Raw genomic sequence first — 20,322 nt, forward strand, 5'->3', positions numbered from 1 at the left:
AGCACTAGAGGTGGTTTTATATAGTGAATAGTAAACTGTTGTTGACACAAGCCTAATGTACAGTCCTTAACACATACATATAGTCCTTACTAGGTTATTTTCTCACTAAATAAAGGTTTTCTTGGCAAGACAGTCTCATAATTGAATGCGTTTAATTAAATTATGTGAACTGACAAAGGCAGGACTACGGTGGCCCTGAAGGGAAATATAACAAAACTGATTTTTGACTATTGGAAAAATAAATTCAGATGCTGATTTTTAAAAAAGGCTCAAGTGAAAAAATAAAAAACATTGCTCAAATCAAAAGATGCTTTAAATAGTCTTTGTTCTTTAGGTCACCTGGAAAAAAAAAAAAGTAAACCATGGCTCAAATTGGAAAGCATGCGAGCTATTGTGGCGACGGTGCTATTACAATCACTCACAGTAACTGGAACCTTCATCAAAGTAAAGCTGTGATTCCTTTGACGGACAGGAAGTGTTATTTAAAGGTAACTGTAGTAGAGCTGGGATAGATATCAGTCAATCACAACCTCGGCCGTGACCTGCAGAAAGAAGGAGACACTGTTCCACCTGCTGCTGTGTCTCAGGACATACACCTTTTGCTGTGCCAGAGGTCAAAGGTTATATATATTCGTGGGCACAGGTCGAGTGTGGGTGCAAGATGTGCACAGAGCTTTATTATGACGTGTACGTTCAGATGCTGTCAGGTGCCTTATTGTGAAAGTCCCAACTTTCTCTTACATGAGATGTGATTTTCTTTTTTCAGACAAGAAGTTTTTTAAAACCAGCACCGCCACTTATTTTTCTAATGGCCCAAAACAGTTTGGAAATTGAACCTCAGGGCCACCGTACAGTGTCGATGAACAGTTGGGGGAATAAACATAACATATGTCAGTGCTCTGCCCAGCCTTAATTAAATGTTTCAATCATGTGTCTGTGTTTTAAAACCCCATTCAAACACCAGCTAACTACAGCTTGAGTTTTAACCTGTGAATCCCACAAGATGATAATGATTTGAATTTATAAAACACCATTTAAACCGTCTCCACTGAAACCAGACTCATGATCTGTGGAGGTCTGGTGTGACGTATCCGTCCAACCCTCCCCCTCCCCCTCTCATCCTTAAGCTGCAGCCGCTCAGAGTGGGATCGTAAGAGCTGCTAAAATTTTTATTTAGCAGATGAATACACCTATTATATAGCTCCGCAGCCCAATGCACTCATGCATGCGTGTTTACAGTGAAGCGTGAACATACAGAGAGTCCCACGTGTGCTGTAGTGAGCGGTGGGAACCCAGAGCAATTAAAACTAGGCAAAAACCATGCTGGGTGTGTGTTTTCTGTCTTTTCTTCTTTTCATGCTGCCAGTTTTTATTTCTTGCCGTTGCATGTGCGTCCCCGCAGTGCCAGGCCTCTCTTATCAGTATGCCGCGTGCACTTCCTCTCTAAACATTGGCCAAAGCGTTTGGGAACCGTGAAGCTTCACTGATAAGATAAGAGACAAAGCCTACTCTCTTTAAGGAATGTGTGAAATAGAAAATAGGAGATCCCTCCCTGTGGAATTAGATGGAAAGAATAAGAAAAGAAAAAGGGTGATGAGAAATTATATCGTTGGAAAATGAAATTTAAAAAACAAAGTCAGATATGAACCATGAGATTAGGGGGAAAGGGAATTCATTTTTAGTGAAGGAACAAAACAATGCATCCACACACACACACACACACACACACACACACTTCTGGTGTGTTAGGTGAAGATTATCTGCAGAGCATATTTAAATACTTTGCCATGGCAACAGGCTCCATGATTAGGGGCAAACAGGCAAAACTGCTGCAGCACTTGGGATTGAGATGATACAAATTAAGGGAACTATGGACGGTTGCCAAGGAGATGAAATAGGCGGCAGGGTTAAAGTCCAACCTAAACAGACCTTAAAGCTATTTTAGTGACAGCGGAGCGGTGAGTGGGTGGGGGGAGGGAAGGACCGAGCGGGGGGGAGGTGAGGAGACGGGTTTCTGACAGCCGAGCTCTGCAAATAATCGCTACACCTGCCGAGATGAGTGATCAGAGTTCAAAATCCCTCCATATGCCTGCGTGTGTTGACTTGTGGTTGTGTGTCCCAGCAGCCTCTCACGCCTACGCTCAGAGGATGGAAAAACAAAAAAACAAACAAACGGATCATTTGGTTCAGTTTCATGCACTTTCTTTATTTTTTCTGTTTCCATTCAAAATAGTAAATACTGCTCTTCATTTGTGAAATCGATCAAATCACCAGAAACGACAGAAGTGACATTATGGCTTTGTGACAAATACAACAACAACAACAACAACAACAACAGGCTTCAGAAGCTTTTCAGTGTTTTGAAGGTGCCGAAACAGGGACGGAGCCTCGTGTGAGACATCTACGTGTGATTGGTTAAGAAGGTCCCACATTATCTAAATTGAATTTGCTGGAATTTATGTTTTAGTATCAGTAGTTTCAATTGTTATTTCTCTCTGTGCTTCCAACCAATTTCCCCAAAATGAATCACGTTTTAGAAACTGACAGAACACAGACATTGAATATATCAGCTTTGACTCTGATTAAAGACTTTTATTATTTATTTAATATATTTGTGACATAGTTTTGCAGTTTATTAAGTTCAGAAACACCTGATGCAGAGAATTGAGCAAAGACCACGAGCTGCAGAAAGTTGACCTTCTTTTTTTGTTTTAAACTTATATTTCTGAGGCTGGTGATAAGTTTTAATTTGATATTTTCATTATTAGTCTCTGTGAATCTGTCTGCAGTCGTTTAGTGTTACACTTCTGCGTGATCTGGGGCTTTTAAAGGGCAGATTTAAAAAATAATTATCACAGTTTAGACATCAGAGCCCAGAGAGGTGTCATGGCTCTGCAGCACCAAACCGCTACATCCCACATTTCCCATAATGCAACTTGATTATTTACCACTAACCCCTAGTTTGGTAAGTATTTTTTGATGTTTTGATAACTTCTATAATATTTCCAAATGAAACTATACCACCTAGATAATGTGAGACCTGGTTACCTGGGTAAACCGAACCACCTAATTCATTTTCCCTCTGTTGCTAAAAATCTAAAATTTAGAAGCTTTAATTTAAATACACACTCGTAGAGCATTTTATTAGGTACGCCTGTTCAGTCCACGATGCTCGTGATGTTTCAGCTTTTGGTGAAAATCTTTTAATTCAACTGTATATTTGTTGTTGAGTTTGTAGTTAAAGGTGACGGCACTCAACAGTTAGTGTTTTCCTGTTTCCCAGATATTTGAAACGAGCTGCAGAGGCCTGCACAGCCACACTGCGTCTCTTGCTTTTCTTCAGCAGACTGAGAAAATACAAAGAGCTTCAGAAATAAATAAATTTTAAAAAAAGCAACACTTAAGAAAGAGTTAGTACAACAGGCAGTTTTCAAAGCACAGTAGAAGAAGGCTTTTGTTCAGGCACTCATTAAACCCCCTCTGTGTCCTTCATGACTGTTTTTGATTTTTCGCTCATTGAGCAACATTTGCAGGGCTGTGAAATGCTCTGTCCATATTTTCTCATTACAGTGGCGATTATGGTAATGGGTTTGGTTTTGTTTGTGCCGTACATCAGGCCGGCACAGGCTCCACTCTGTGTGTGTTCAAGAGTGCTAGAGGTGAATACTAATTAACTAATCAAAGCTGTGGCACTGATTACATCTCCCGTCTCATGCGTGTGTGTGTCAAATAAGTGACAGAGGTAAAGAGTTTCTCTCGGCACAGAATAAGGTCGGAGGGAGGAATAAACACACACACACAAAAAAAATATAAACCTTTACAATCGGGTTTGGATTTTGACAGAATCCTTGTGTAAAACAAACAGTCATTGAGCCTCAGTGAAGAAGAAACAAGGAGGAGCCTCAAAATTGTTCAAAAATCCCATTTAAAAAAAATCATCGAGTATCCTTAGATTATTTAAAATCGCCTCTAAAACAGAATTCAGACAAAGATTTGAGGTTTAGGGTGAAAATTAACTTCCTGAACTGCATCTTTCTCTTTTATTGTGGATGATCCAAATACGATAGGGCTGGACAAAGAAACTGATGTTGCTAAATAAGGAGACTGAAAGCCGTTCTTACATCCATCACATGTAGTAGTGTAGCACAAAGCCTGGACCCGCCAGACATCCAGTTATCTCAGCGATCGTGGATGAAAATGGTGAACGTTTGTGAATATTAACCCTTTTCTTTGTGGTGGCTGAGCCTTTGGATGAAGTAAAGGCAGTTTCCACAGCACAGTGACGTGAAAACTGCAACTTTCTGAGGTGAAAGGAAATTTTAGGCCTTTTCCCCCTAACAGGAACTCGCTGACCCGTAACTGAACTCGTCCCCCTTGTCCTGGTTTCTGGTGTTTACTCAGCTACAGCAAACACAAAAACACAACTGTAAGCCCTATCTGCAGTGCAGGACTTCTACTTGTAGTATTGTCACAGTACTAGTACTACTAGTTTGACTGAAGTAAAACTGTGTGATAGTAAAAGACAACTGAGGAGCACACACACACACACACATTAAAGGTGATGTCTGTGAAGGCCGAGCTGAGCCACAGTGTGTTCGTCCTGCAGCTTCAGCTCAATGAGACGTTTTGGCTTTTGTGAATTCTGTTTTAGGGCAAGTTCTTCATGGAGACTCGTCACAGTGAGACGTGAACATTAGACAGACAGTGAAAACTTTACAGGTTAATATCAAATGGCAACTTTTCAAGTTGAGATCTTAAGGTGCGTTTTAAAGGGTTCTGTGATCCACCGTTCTCTCTGTGACTGTGAAGGATCATCCAGCTAAATAATAACAAAACAATCAATAAAAACATAGTCACAAAGGTTTTTCCTGGTAATAACACAGTGTCTGACAGAGACTGACAGATTATTGAAGTGCACATGACACCCCCCCCCCCGTCTAAAAGAAAAAAAAAACACCTCAGTGTCTCAGATCCCAGAGCCAATTAAAAGGTGTGAGATGCCTCCACCAGGTCGGCTGTTTTCCATGTAGCCGCTGGTCACTGAGAGCGACATCAGCCCCCGAACCACATCCTAAATGAATCCTACTCAGACGTAATCACATAACAACAGTTAACTCTATTTAATGGGCCCTCCCCCACCCACTGCACGACGACACACACACACACACACACACACACACACACACGTCTCATTACACAGACGCCGATTTCGCAGCAGGCACGATGCACACCAGAAATATGTGTTACTTAAAGCTCATCGCAAGCTTTGTTAAAATCACAACACTGATGCTTACACCTCTTTTTTCATATTTCTCTTCCGAGCGGGGAATGTTCAGTGTTTACACACAAACAATAAACACTGAAAGTGACATCATTAATCAGGGATGTGACACAAAAAGAGACAACAGGCTGGATGGAGCAGACTGCAACGGCGTTTGCCTCCTGGGGAAAAACTGGGAGTTTCATTTGAAAAACAAAGATGATTCTTGTTTTAGTGAATGAATCCCGACATGGAGGTAAAGCACGGTGTGGATTCCTGATAAAAAAATTAAGACTTTTCCCTTCAAGACATCACGGGTTGTAAAAACATGGAATTTCATGTGAAAATTGCAGGTATGTTCGTGGTCGGAGTCATAGACTCAGACACCCGGACTCTTTTTTCAGGAGCTGACCCACGGACCCACAGCGTCTCATTTCCCACAGTAAAACCAGCTGGAGGGAGAATCTTGCTTTCAGGCAGAAATTGCACGTTATTATCAAATTGCACGTCCAAAACTGAAATTGCATTCATTACTCCAGCCCGCTGCACTGCAGGCACCTCCACTCCCCTCCGCCGTGCATCCCCACCCCCCCCACACACTTCCTCTCTGGTGATCAGCCACTGATTCTGGGTCGGCCGCAGCCTGTTGGCACCGTGTGGTTGGCACTGAGGAGGAGCTTCCCGCTGATCTGTGATCAGACTGAGCTGTAACGGCACTGAGTGACAGAAAAACAGCAAAGACAGAGCTCCCGGGTTCTTCAGCCAACACCTCCACCTTTCTGACATCTCACTGACACTTTAATGCCAAGGGACCAAGGAGGGAGCCCAGTAAGCACTGATTTGGAAACATGAATACTGAAATATTTCAAAAATGAAATTATGTTTGAGTTAAAACTTGTTGACAAAGAAATGCTTCATGCTGAAAGTTTGCCAAAGATCAACAGATGATTTTTCATCTTAATCTTCATTTACTTTTCATTTTGTGATTGAAAAGTTTACATTTTAATGCTCTACCTACTTGTGCTGGATTGACTAAAAAATCTCTGCACAAAAAATAATTTAAATTAATTAGATATTATATATATATTTGAAAAGACTATGGTCCATACATGTAATGCTTTGCTTTATTTTATTTTATTATATTATTATTTTATGGGTCTTATTTTCCAACTGTCTAACATTTAGAAAGTGATCACTAGGATATTTCCAAAAAGCGTCCTTATAATTTCCAGATTAAATTATAAGGGAAATTAATTTTGATAGTTTTTTTTATATTTTTGAGTTTTTGATAAAATTGCTAATTTGTGTATTTGTATTTGTTTATTTCCCATCAGAGTTTCCCAGAGAGGCTCATACGTTTTTTTTTTAAAACCTGCAGCACAACATTTCCCTGAATGATTAGAAAATGATGAGGAACGTTTCCGAGAATCGGCTGGAAAATAAAGGCCCTTTAGGATAAAGTATCACCTCTAAAACACACGGCACCCTGGGGATTGAAGATGTACCGATTCAGCAGCGTGCTCCCCGTGTTCCTCGTGATTAGTACCAAATATAGTTCTCTCTGGAAAAGTGCATAATAAATTAAATCTGAAATGTAAACTCAGGTGGGGCTCACAGGTTTTAGTCACAACAGTGACACGTAACAGTCGTTTGAACAGTTTAGAAACAGTAAATTCAGTTATTTACAGTTGGAAGTTAAGTAGCTGGTTCCTGATCAGATTTGCCAAGTAAGTAAGTTCCAACTCTTATTTCTTATTAAGTGTCAGACACATTTAATCAACATTTTCTATTTTCTGCAGCTCAACTCATTTTCAGATTGTAGCTACAGGTTGTAAACATTAATTAGGTTGTCACTGAATTTGTCCTTTCCTTTCTGGCTAAAACACAATTACAGATGTAAAGTGATTCTTTCAGTTTTAGTTATTTATAACTTTAATTACTTGCAAACTTTGAAGCTGAACCTAATAAAGATCAATAAGTGATTCAGTCAGAGAATTTAAAGTATTTAGATTTGAGTCCGATTCTTTTAAAACCCAATGAAAAACTAATTAAACTGAAATTAAACCTGGTTTCAACTCCAACTCTCCTCCGATATGAAAATCAGTGTTTACTGGAAAACGTCCGTATGCACTTTTTAATTTCAGATGAGATTACTGTCAGATTAGTTGACCCTGAAGCAGATTTAGCACCAGTAAACAGGAAATCTGTGTTTGGCTGAGCTGATCCTGAACCAGTGGCTTCATAACTCAATAAGGCAAAACATATCAACTTACTGGAGCCATTGATTTCTGCTCCACTGAACAACACACGAGCACTCACGAGGAGGAAAAATCAAATGAAAGTGAAAAAAACATGATCAGCTGTTCAAACCAAGAGGATGATACTGGGATGAGGTCGATCCTAGTACTGGGGCACTGTGGGTGTTGTAGTCCGGGTCACATGGCCAGAGCTCGGGCTTTGGCGGCGGCTGCCTGCGCCCTCTGCACGGCTCCCTGGCTGTTCTCTCTCCTCATTAGCTGGTTGGTCTCAAACAGGCCCTCGTGGCTGCCGCCTCCGCCGCCGCCGCCGCCGGGGCCTCCGTCCACAAACATCAGCAGTCCTGGACCAGACAGAACCTCATGACATATTTGACTCAAACAGCAGCCCTGTGCACCTTTAGTTAGAAATGACCACACTGCACTCAAAGGTTTTCTGGCTGTGCATTTTAGAGGAGACCTACTTGTGTATTATTATGTATTACTGTGTATTATTGTTGACTGTCCAGATTAGTGTGACATTTTCAGACTCACAGTAAAACAGGGACCTGTAGTTTTTACAGCGGAGGCTTTGTGTTCAGACGCTGGTCAGACTTAGACAGACTTGATGTGATGACGACCGATAATTCTGATGTTTTTCTGCATGGACGAATGTTTTGCAGCAAATAATCTGTTTTTTTTTTTTTTCCTGTAGCTTCTTCAGATTTCTGGAAATAATCTTTCGGCTGTGCTGCAGTGATGAAACTCTCTGTACTTTCGCTTCAGCGTGCAAATCCTTCTTGGTGCTTGTTTTGTCTGCCCCAGAACAAAACTGGTCAGCAATTCTTTCATAAGCAGGAGGAAAATATTGTTTATCTGCACGGAGACTTGTTGCTGGGTGAACTCTCAGGGGGCCAAGGCACAAGAAGTTAATTCCCTTATCTGAAACTAATTGTATTATTAGCAGAGCAGCGACTTGTACTTCATCACCTTTGTCTTCTGTCATCTGTTCTTGTCTCCGTCATATAATGGGTGAGGGTTTTGCTGTTGCCTGGGGTTAATGCTAAACATGTAGGAAGGAAGTCCTTCCTGTAGAAAACCGTACTTGGCCGAGCTCTGGTCGTATATTGTTACTGTACATCTCAGGAAACTAAAGAAATCTTTATTCTCCATTGCTATTTTTACAAGCACAAAAATCAGCCAGTTGTCACGATGACACATTGTTCCACCCTCGCCTCCCAGCACTCTTCAAATAAAAACGTGTTGATTACTTCCAGAGACTCAGGGGACTTCAGACCACACAATTAACACGTTTGCGGTTTAATATAATTAAAAAAAGTATTTAAAACATTTGGTAACAGAACAAAGAGCACAGAGAGATAAACACAGTGTGCAACAATGTGAGAATGAGATTTTATCTCGAGTCAGGTAAAAAAGTATCGTCTCAATTTATGTTGTGACACAAAACTTAACTCAATTATAAAAAGGGATGAAACTGAAAAAACATGAATGTTGGGCAAGAATCTCAGGACTAATTGAGTCTAATTGAGATTCTGGACTAAACCTTGTAAGATATTATTTTCTAATTCATCCTCTTTCTGCTGGAAAGTTGAGCATTTTTACTTCCACTGAGTGTTGATAGCACCATCTAAAATAAGTTATTGTTGTTGTTGCTGATTTCAGATCAGCTATTTTACTTGTATCACTGCATTGATGCAACCGTGCAGTTCCCTAAGAATAAAGCTATTGTGGTTTTTCGGTGCTGCTGTGAGGAGAGTAGGGAAATCTTACCGTGGCCGTCCACGCAGCCACTTTTAAACTCGCCCTCGAACTTCATCCCGTCGAAGCGAGTGAAGACGCCGGCCCCTTGGAACTTCCCCTGCACAAATTCACCTTCATACCTGAGGAACATTTACATGCAAACACATTTACAGGTCTATAAAAACAGTCTTTCCTTTATTGCTGAAGGTGGAGGGGAAAAAACAGGAGCTTTGACTTTTGACTAGAAATTTGGACAAATGACAAGCGGCATTAACACACGTTGGTACTTGAGGCAAAAATACACTGATGTGGTTTTCATGACAAATGTCCTAGTTTTCTACACAATCTGGAAACTGTGGGATAACATTTGTCTATCCTGTGTCATTCACTCCAGTCCCTGGAGGAACGAGCTGGACTCTGCTGCAGCTCCTGTGAGCCCACACTGTCTGCAGCAGCTGTCGGTATCTGTTGCTCAAAAAAAAAAAGCAGTTTTAGTGAGAGTTGATCAACTGGTTCTTCCGGATGCTAACACAACAGATGGCTTTGAGCGTGTGCCACCGTTATTCTTAAACATCCTCGGCTGCACTGATAAAATTACAGGAATATCTTTGGAACAACACCCTTCAATGAAGTTTTTGTCTGACAGATAAAGAGAGAAAAGCAGCAGATGTTTCCGCCTGCACTGGAATGATCCTCGGCCAAAGTTACAGCAGCAAAGACGGAAATGTTGAAAATGTCTGAGACAGAGCTCTGAAGTTAGAAATGATTTTTTTGCTGAGGCTGATAAAATAAATGTTCCCGTTCCGACCTGTTTCATTTCATTTGGTGAAAAGAAAGAGACAACCTGAACTCCTGTTTAACCACCTTCCTGTTTCTGACAGATGTTACTGTGCTATTTTAAATTCCTTTGAGCTGTTGGTGTTTTGCATTTGAGACATGGTGATGATGAATCTTTAGTTTGAGTCCTACAGCACATGTTGTATTTTGGCCGCTGATTATTTTAGTCATTTCAGCGGCTAAAATCAAATTTGCAGATGTCACTAATAAGGAATAATAATGAAGACGACATTTTCAGACATCTGTTTTTTTAAATAAATGATTCAACAAGAGAAATAATCAGTTGATTAATTGGTAATGAAAATAATCCTTTTTTGTACCACAGCAGCAGTGATGATAGTAACTACATTAACATGCACTTTATTTAGGAGCAAACTTCTAAACTCAAACTAAAACAAAACGTAAAAACATAAAAAGACGGAGCAGAAAATGAGCTCTCCTAAAATAAGCTTTAGTTTCAGCGTTCTGATGTTTTCTGTGAGAAGTGACGTGATCTTTAAAGGTCAAGGGTCAGGTAAACAGGGAGTGAACCACAGACCTGGAGCCATCAGGGAAGACGAGCACCCCGCAGCCATTGAAGAGGCCGTTCTCAAACTGTCCGGTGTAGCACGTCCCGTCGCTGAAGGTCAGCTGACCCAGGCCGTGACGCAGACCTGCAGCAGTGACACAAGCAGACTTTAAAGAGTCACGGACTCACTTTGGTTTGTTTCAGTGAAAACAACAGATGCATGGATGTAAACTTCACCGAGGAGACTCGGAAACAAGAGGCTCATGAAATCATCACAACAGCCCCAGAGACGAAACAGAACAAAGAGGAAACGTAAAGTTTAACTTTTCTAAAAGAAAAAGCAAAACTAAATGAGACTGGACAGGATGGGGAAATGATTTAAGACTGGGAGTTAAATGCTGACGGCAACATACAGTATATGTTTTCTAAACCAATGTCATGTTTTTGTTTAACTTATAGAACTGAGACAAATTATCTGCGTGCCACAAAATACCTAAATATATTTAAAAGACCATAAAATCTAGTGCAAAATACATAGTACAGCGATGTACTGTGTGACTGTGGGTAAAAACTGCAGCAGGTTCATGTTTTTATGTATATTTATATTTAATTTTCATACGTAGAGTTTAATTTCGCCTACATGTAGGCTAAATTACATAATTTATCGCCTGTTTCAGCTCTAAGAATAAAGGTATTGTTTAGCCCCCAAAACAAAAGCCAAATATGAGGGTTACTTGCCAAAAACACGTACTAGCAAAACATATCACTCCTGTTTTTTAAAGATAAAGAAATCATTTGTCAGAATTAGTGAGATCACATCTTTGCATCAGGAGACTCATAGACCAGAAGTTTGATATATTTATCATCTTTTTCCCTCCTCAGTGAAAACGGACCAAAAGGTTTCAGTGCTCAGGAGCCACGTGTGCCAAAGAAGCTTGAAACCAACCTACAACCTTGGTAACGACTGAGTGTGTTTGGCTTTCAGTGTGTTTATGAATGGATGATATAGAAATATAATATTTATATTCCAGAGACAAAGCTTCAGACCTTGCTTCATTTCTCAAGGACACTGATAAAATGAAACTATTACTATTATTCCATTCTAATCCAAGATCAATAGAAATGTTTGTGCTCAACCAGCACAGCGAAGAGCACGGACACCGACACAGCCTGTACTGGGTGGATGTTGAGCTAAGATACAGGCTAACTGGGTTGTTATTTCAGAAGTGGATTAGACGTTTGGAGGCAGAGGATGGATCCCTGTTCAAAAGGTCAAACTGGAACCATAACAGGCAGAAGCCAAAACATGACCCTCAACGTTAAGGCATTTACCCCAGACCAGCAAGATACGGGATACTGGGTGTAAGAAAGGACATGATGTGTGTGTGAACATATAGAACGTCTGTCTGATCATTTATGTTTTCGTGCTGCCAAAACACCATTTCCGATCGCTCAGGACCCAACACACACACACAGGTTTTTATTCTGGTTTGAGGCCAGTTCTAAGCTGGAACCTAACAAACGGGCACAACATCAGACAGGAAAATATTTAGCATGTCAGCACAGTTAGCACATTTTTAGCACTTTTCACTGTTTGTTTTTTTACAGTATGAAGAAAACAAACACTGGTTGACACTGGGAGATGGTGAAAAGTAAACCAACAACACATTTCCCAACACAAATATGATTTAAATTCCAAAGAGCAGTGCACACAGAGGAAAGCTGCCTGTTACTCACTGAGACAAACTCAGCTGACATCTGCTTTAAAGGTCCTAACTTCAAAATCAGTTCTCTCTTTCAGGAAGTTCTGTTCTGTTGATGAAAAGACCGTGGTGCAATAACTAAGGCAGGAGGAGATGTGAGTATGTATGCTCTCCTTAAACCGTCAAATAATACAGGACATGTTTTAAAATGCTAAAACAATGATCCTCAAATCTCTAACCCAGATGACGTTTGATGGTGACCAGCAGTAAATCCAAAGCTTAATACCAGAGCCCGTGACAAAGCCAGCACTTATTGGAGGAGGAATGCAAATGTCATTTGGGTCCGAAAAAGTTTAGGGTTTAAGAATGCATGTACATTATTATTTTAATTCAGAAATCTCTGTTAGCAGTTCAGCAGATTTATAATTGGTGCTAAGATAAAAGGTCAGCTGCTCTTTTTCATTTCTCGCCTCTTAAAATGTTCCCACGGAGGTGAGAACCAATTTTCCCTTTAATTCCGCAACTAATTTCCAGGATCGGGAGGATGTTAGTCGACCGAGGCAGGGAGGGAAAGAAGTGAGTATTTCTACTTGCCAGGGTCTATTAGCAGGCCCAGCGGGAATTAGGAGAATAAGGGGATGTGAAGCACAGTTGGACTCGGGTGGAGGACGGCCCAGGTTCCTAATAGCTGCAGTAAACAAGGAATAGGATTTATGGAGAGCTTGCCAAGTGGCATGAAACTGGTGGAGAAGAGAGAGGAAAGATCTGGAGGGGGAAACCCTTCACAGCAGACTGGGATATTAAAGGATGGGGGGGTGTGTTTGGCACAGGGTGAGGCAAGGGTGAGGCTAATGAGTGTTGTCCCTTGCTTCCAGCTAATGGCAAAGTAAATTAGGCAGTCCATCTGTCAGAGCTGCTTTAAGTGCTGCTCTCTGCCCAATCTCTGCAGGGTGTTCACGGGAGATTTGGAGAAGAGATTTGGCCCAAACTAAATCTGGAGCTCTGTGCTCCATTTTCAAAGACTTTGCGCCTCTGAAATATCCTGCATCCATATGCGCGAATTTGTGTGTGCACAAGCCAGACTTGATTAAGTGTATATGGGTAAAGAAGAGGGGCCAACAGGGGCTTAAATCCAACTCTTCAGCCTGCCGGAGCCCTGACAAGCGAGTGAGAACCGGAGGCGGAAATTTCACAGACTGGCTGTTGAAATATAACAATCTGTGGAGTGTTAAAGAGGCCGCAGTCGTCCCACCACAGACGCCAAGAGCAGCCGAGCAGCGTTAGAAAAGCCTTGTCAAACCGTGAATGGTGTTCCTGAATGCAATGATACCGAGTGGCCTCAGGGTATTTGTTTTATGGACCATTGTGACGCTGTTTACTTTTTACTAAAGGGACCAGGGATTATCAGCGGACTCCTGCAGCAGGGGACAGTAGTTTCCTCTCCGTCTCCTCAGATTTGATTCCCACACACAGACTCTAATCTGTCGTTCAGCTCCTCTGTAACGCCTCCAGTCAGGTCATGGTCTCCGGGTAATTAAGGTTTAGCTGAATTTGTCCAGCTTTTATGTCAATCAATAGCGGTAATGCATAGATGTTAAATGACCGCACGGGCAAAGTACAGTAGTAAATGGCTTCTGGTGGGGCCTTGCTTGTTGTGGATGTACCCAACCTACTTCCTGCAACCTGATAGCCCCCAGGCCTGTCTTCAACCAGCTCGCCACTTAATTATTCATGAGCACTGTAGACCTCTGTTCGGCACACACACCTTCACGTTTGTGTGCAAACAGTGACTTTGCAAGCGTGGATGCACACACACACACACGATACGTGACGTGCAGCAGCCTGTGTGCATGACAATAACAACACACACATTCACACGCTATTTCATATCAAAGAGCAAAGTCAGCAGTGTTATGTCAGCTGCGTTACTACCAACAGAACGTGCAGTCACACATAGTTTGAAAGAGGCTAGAAGGTAAACGTGCATTGGGGAAAGGTATGTGAGGTGCTACAGAACAGATTCCCCGGGGGCGGTCGGCTCTGTTGACATGTTCAGAAGTTATTAGCAGCAGATAAACAAATGTAAAGGATGCGGATGGAGGAAGAAAAAGGTAAGATCTCGATATGGTCAAAACACTGGCACGTTTTAAGGCTATAGAAAGTACAGCTGACATGCAAAACAGCAACACTCACATTAAACGTGCAGCAATTTCATTTTCAAATGTGTGTCAGAAAATACTCCAAATATGCATTTTTACACACAAAGTGTATAATATTTACCACACACTCTATTTTATTTTAAAATAAAATATAAAATTAAAATCTCATCGTAAAGTCCATTTAGTGGATCTTCAGGAGCTTTCAATTAAACTGCATTGTCTTCATCAGAACCTCATTTCTGAACTTCAGCTTTAAAACTAACAGGAACCAAATGTGAAAATATACAATCCATACAATATTGATATGAACTCAAAGTGTGAAATTTCAACCTTAGCTTTTACACGGAGCATATATATTTATATATATATATATATATAATATCTATAATTCCATCAACTGGGCAAACACCATCTGCTATTTAAAATCATGTGACATGATAAACATAATATATATACACTGCATGGAGTGTGTGTTATAGGTATTTCAAACATGATGAAAAATAATTAGAACAAAAAAAGCCTGGCAGCTCCAAACAGCCCAGAGCTGCATCAGATCTATTAGTTTCTATTAATTTCTCCAGACATCACTTAAGACACGTCTGTGCTGGAAAAACAAAACATGCTGTGCACTGAAAGCTGCACATATCTGTGCATCACAGCCAAACCAGTTTAACAGTTTCTTGCTAACCGTGCAGAGACCATATGTTTCTCTCTGCAGCCTCACGCACGCTTTGGTGCCAAACTTTTGTTCTTTGTTTAACCTTGCCCTAAAGGTTGTCTAAGTGTTTTTGTTAGACTGCAAATACTGGTTTAGGTAGTGTGATATCCTGTCTCGGTGGGCTCACTGGCACCAGATGGCCTGTGTGTGTGTGTGTGTGTGTGTGTCTGGATTCGCCTGTAGTTGCTGATTTCAGTTCGACACCTTTCTCTGCTTCTTTTTTGCCTATTAGATGCAATCTGTTTGTGCGAGTCGAGGTTGGTTTCAAAGCCAGCTTGTTGTGACTCACGTACAGTAGAAACACTTTTTTTTCCTATCCCTCCAGTCTCACCACAAACCTCATCCTTCGTTCCTTAAAGTTGCTGTGGACAACTTCGTTTGACTCTTATTGATGTTCCCGTTTTACCCGAAAACTAAATCTGTATACGCTCCAGAAAACTGCAGCCTAAACTGGAACACTTCTGAAGCTAGTCCCATTATTGGCAAACCGACAATGACTAGCAGGTATAAAATGACCAGCATGGGAATATGCACTTGAGTTTAAGCTTTAAATGCCTAAAATGCTGCTCCATCCTCGAGGAGGAGGAAGGATTATGGAGAAAACATTCTTCTTTGGGTTAAAAACGATTTGAGGTTCAGTATAAAAGACACTGTTTTGGATGTTTCTGCTCACGTGACTTAAAGTTAGAGCCTTAATGACTGAATCCTGTAAAGACTGGACGACACCCCACCTGATGTGGTGGAGGACGCTGGGAGCTGGGGTGTTCAGGGGAATAGATCCTGGTAGGATCTCCCATGAGTGTCACCTATTAGAGCTAGGCCCGTCAGAAGAGATCGTTTATCAAACTACCTGCTGATTAATTCTCTGTACTCAGTGTGTAGGAAAGACCTGCCACATATCTCCGTCGGGTGTCACTGCGTCTGACGGTGGAAGCCCCCAGGGGTGGAGAGTCACCCCGAGATGCCGAGGACCCTGAACGATGTTTGGGTGTCACCTTGCACAGTCCTTCAGAGAATCTCATGCCAGCAGCCTGGAACGAGGCCTCTAACAAATTTACACTGAATTGAACCAGTAGCATTTCAGAATAAGCCCAATCTGCTGAATTTGGTTTCTTTATGATACTAATTCCTTTTATTTATAGATTCTGTTTCTGAACCTAAATGTTTGACACTGTAATACAAATATAAGTCATTCTAAAATAAGAGCCCACAGCATCAGAATTTCTGTGATAAGTGATGTGATTCTGCTAAATCGTTGTTGTGACAGCCCTTGAGAACCAGTTACCGGGGAAGACCGACATGCAAACACTAGCAGGGACAGAGGAAACCGTGTGCCGATTCCACAACAATCAGTCTTTTCCATATTTGTTTTCACTGCCATCTAAAAACTAGAGCAGGGCTTTGCAGCATCGGTCTCTTTGACTCTTGACCCCGTGATAAGAGTGAGAGTCCAGTTCTGAGCTGTTTCCTGTCTGTGCAGTGGGATGGACACATGCTCAATGTGACCTCGGATCGAGAACCGCCCCTAAGCTGAGTAATCTACGTATGTTACTGTGATTATGATAAGAGCATTATTACATGAATTAAAGACAAGTGTGGTATCTACACGGACTCTGCCTCACTTGCATTATTGTCTTAATCGCATTATAACAACAATTCTGCTGCACATGCAAATGCAGCCAGCGACGGAGGAGTAACTGGAGAGGCTGGTCTTGCCTTCTTTCCATTCGCCGTGATACTCCTCGCCATTGGAGTAGGTGAAGGATCCTCGTGTCAGGGTCATGGGTCCTGCTGGCACACAAAACAACAGCACAAAAAACAGCATCAAGACCTGGAGCTCTGAGATTCTGAGCTGCATGTTCGTGAAATACTGGGTCTGCCTCTGAACCCACTGAGGGTTAATTGTTAGCTTTGGAACACAGCAGAGCTCTAATTATGCACCAGAGGAACCACACACCCCGAACTCTGCCTTGACAAAACAAGAAAATGACTGGTCACAGCTTTACCCCCTTATGTCACTGTGAAGATAACAGTCTCTAAGGTTCTGGTTTCTTTTGACCAGATTTTGGCACCGGGCTGGATTTGTTCCCATTGTTCCATGTTAGTGAGCTTTTTGGCTGATGTTTAAAAACAGGACAGATGCTGAAGCTTCTTGACTTGTGTATCAAACACACTGAGGGCTCCTGTTATTTCTCCTGTTAGTAGTCGATTAATCAGTTGGTTGATAAATGTTGTTTTTCTTGTCTCATCACCGAATTTGAAACAGTTCTGTGCCGCCGCTGAATTTATTTTTATCATTCGCTGTGATATAGATCGAGAGTCGAGGGCAACCAGCTTCCTTACTGCTGTCATCAATAATAAGAAAACACAGGAAACTAAAACTCAGCAGGCGCCACAGCCACTACGCTAAGTCACATGTCTAAGACAGTGATTGTCACTGCAGTGCAGGTTATAGATGAGTTTATAGATAATTATCAATTTGTAAATATGACAATGACTCTTATCCTGAAGCTCTTTCGCTAAACGTTACATTTATTTTTACTTGTATTTATGTGTATATTTAACTTGTTTTTCTAGTTTCATTCATTTTCAGCACATTGACACTGCACAAGTCAGATTCCTTGTGTGTCCGTCCTCTATAGAAACCCTCCATCCATCATCTATACCCCCTTAGTCCTAACCAGGGTCCCAGGGACCTGCTGGAGCCTATCCCAGCTCTCTTTGGGTGAAAGGCAGGGGTCCACCCTGGACAGGTCACCAGTCCATCACAGCATGAGTGGGTGCTGGGGCTTTGACACACGCATCCTTCCCTGCAGGTGTGTGTTGCCCTTGAATGTTCCAAATTAAACAGGGTGTCCACATACTTGTGACCAATCAGTGTAACCCAGTATAGTCTACCAACCTATGCTGCAAAGTTACAGTTGAAATAGCAGCAGCAGGTGTTTTCTTTCCTGTTGAGGGCCCCTGACCACCTGCCTACATGCTCCAGGCTGCTGGTAGTCCATCAGTGCGTCGTTCGGATTCTTATTTGCAGTAAGATAACCCTTATTGTCTCCTGTCTGTGTCTGTCCTGGCTGCATGACGCTTTTAAATTCCTCATTTGATAAACAGCTGTGTTTGGTTGCTGTGTGTACGCGCTCCCTTGGTGTCAGAGCGAGGTTAGAGACAATAACACACAGCAGACTGCAGCATCCGAGGACCGTCCAGGCTTCACACCTGAGACGCTGGACATCTGAGGCCCGTGCGTCAGGCTGCAGGACTGCTCGGATGCCATCAGACACACCGGAGGAGGAGTGTGTACCCCTCCATCTAATGTTGCCACAGTAACGGCGCCCTGGCCCCTTTGATCGTGCCGGCGTGATGTTGCGGGGCTCCCTAACACACACACACGCACGCACGCACGCGCATGCATGCACGTACACGCGCCGAGTGAGGAGGAATAAAATAACAGCTTTACCTGTTTTATTAAGGAGCAGCTCAGTCCTTCTGTCTACATCCCGGATGAAAACCAAGCGGCTCCTCTCGGCCACTATTTACCCTTTTCCGACGCTGCTGGTTTCCTGGCAGAGCTGCCTCAGCGTCTCTCCAAAGTGCCGCGCTGTCATTGGCTGTCATTGTGCCACCTCGACTCAACGCTTCTCCTCATTGGCTGCTGAACCTTGCTGGCCAGCCCTCCCAGGGACCCATCTTTGTCGAGGGCATCGGGTTCATGCGCTTAATTAGCCGGAGTGCTGCTCCGTTAGAGCAGTTGCCCTTGGCTTCTTTATGTGTTGCCATCGCCTCAGTACGGATATAAAACGCTTCCCTTTAATGATCCTCAGTCATCCCAGGTTTCAATTTGGTGATTAGACCCGCGTTTTGGCGACTTGGAAGGGAGCTGATTTATCGTCCTGCCTGTGCGCAAAAACGGCTTCGCTGGGATGGAGAGGGTTTTTTAAATGAGCGCAGATGGATTCAAAGGCGATAAGGCCTTAATTCAGAAAAAAAAGCTAAGAGAAAAAGAATCAAGGTGACCTGCATGAAACCAAAGTCTCCTGTCCTGAAAGAAACAGCTCTGCTGTTTTAATTAAGACTTAATATGTCATGGCTATCAAAATGATTGGTGATCATTTATCAATAACAGCTTAACAAAAAAGCTCCAGTATTCAAACCTTTCAACACAACAACATCTGCAGTCTGTCTGTTGACATCAGGTGCAGACTCACACACCTGTAGTGCTTATTAAAAACGATCAGATAGGAAATATTTAAAGTCTGCACAAGGTGAAATCAATAAATGCTGTAGTTACTGTGTGAGGTTTTACATTGTGCACAGAAAAAAGTCACTCTGGTTCTGTAATTTATAAGAAAAAATATCAATCAATACATTGTCGCCTGTAAATAATGTGATTTAGTTTACAAGAAGTGCTAGTGTGGAGCAATAACACGAAGCACAGTCTATACAGGGAGCCTGAGGGTCAAAGTTCAGAATCAGTAGTTTGCAGCATTAAATCTGTTTTACGTCCAACAGTGAAACTGTTTACAAACAAACAATATAATAATCTAATCATGTCTCAGACGTTATCACTGAAAAAACACAAGCCCTTTAAATCTGTGCATTATTTTGTGTCATACAAGCTGCTTGTTTATTATTATTTTTACTTTAGTGTCACCACCTATGCTCATCATGTAGAATTTCAAAATAAAACTGCTGTCTTTCACAGGCTTTGTGAAGGACTTACCCATCCAAAGACAAACTACTAAAGCCTAGAAATCATTTCTTAATTGAAATGCTCCGTTGCATTATTCTCTCTCATGCATGATGACGTAAACTCTGTCCTTCCACAGCAAAGGTAGAACCTGAACCTCTGAAGAAATTGAGATATTCTGACCTACAACTACAAAACTGACTGTTACGAGCAAACGACTCAGTTCTCGGTCATAAAGCATCATAAACTCCTGCAAAGGTAAACACACAGGTAGTGTGCGAGACTGTTGTTAAGAGAATCAATGTTAAAGTTGAACAAACTCACCTGCATGGTGGGAGATTTTAAAGCAGGATTGTATTTATTTTTAAGATTCTTTACTTCAGGGACAATGGACATGATTCAGCATCCTTGTAAATATGTTGCTGTTGTTGGCCAGATGTTGAATGGACCATTAA

The 20,322-nt window shown here is 41.8% G+C and overlaps 1 protein-coding gene across 2 annotated transcripts; it reads right to left on the reverse strand.

The window, feature by feature from the left end:
- Positions 1-7,615: 7,615 nt before the first annotated feature.
- LOC113128428 (MORN repeat-containing protein 4-like) lies at positions 7,616-18,752 on the reverse strand. Of its 2 annotated transcripts, none has more exons than XM_026303752.1 (5): positions 18,638-18,752; positions 16,897-16,968; positions 10,631-10,745; positions 9,286-9,395; positions 7,616-7,859 (listed from the first exon to the last, which is right to left on the reverse strand). In XM_026303752.1, exons 2-5 carry the CDS (start codon positions 16,961-16,963, stop codon positions 7,696-7,698), a joined length of 456 nt encoding a protein of 151 aa, XP_026159537.1. In that variant the 5' UTR covers positions 16,964-16,968; positions 18,638-18,752; the 3' UTR covers positions 7,616-7,695. The 2 variants fall into 2 exon arrangements, with proteins under 2 accessions (XP_026159537.1, XP_026159536.1); XM_026303751.1 differs by having other exon boundaries at positions 16,897-16,971; positions 18,638-18,741.
- Positions 18,753-20,322: the final 1,570 nt, after the last annotated feature.

This window comes from Mastacembelus armatus, chromosome 1 (assembly GCF_900324485.2).
Source record: "Mastacembelus armatus chromosome 1, fMasArm1.2, whole genome shotgun sequence".
In the NCBI taxonomy this organism is placed as follows: domain Eukaryota; kingdom Metazoa; phylum Chordata; class Actinopteri; order Synbranchiformes; family Mastacembelidae; genus Mastacembelus; species Mastacembelus armatus.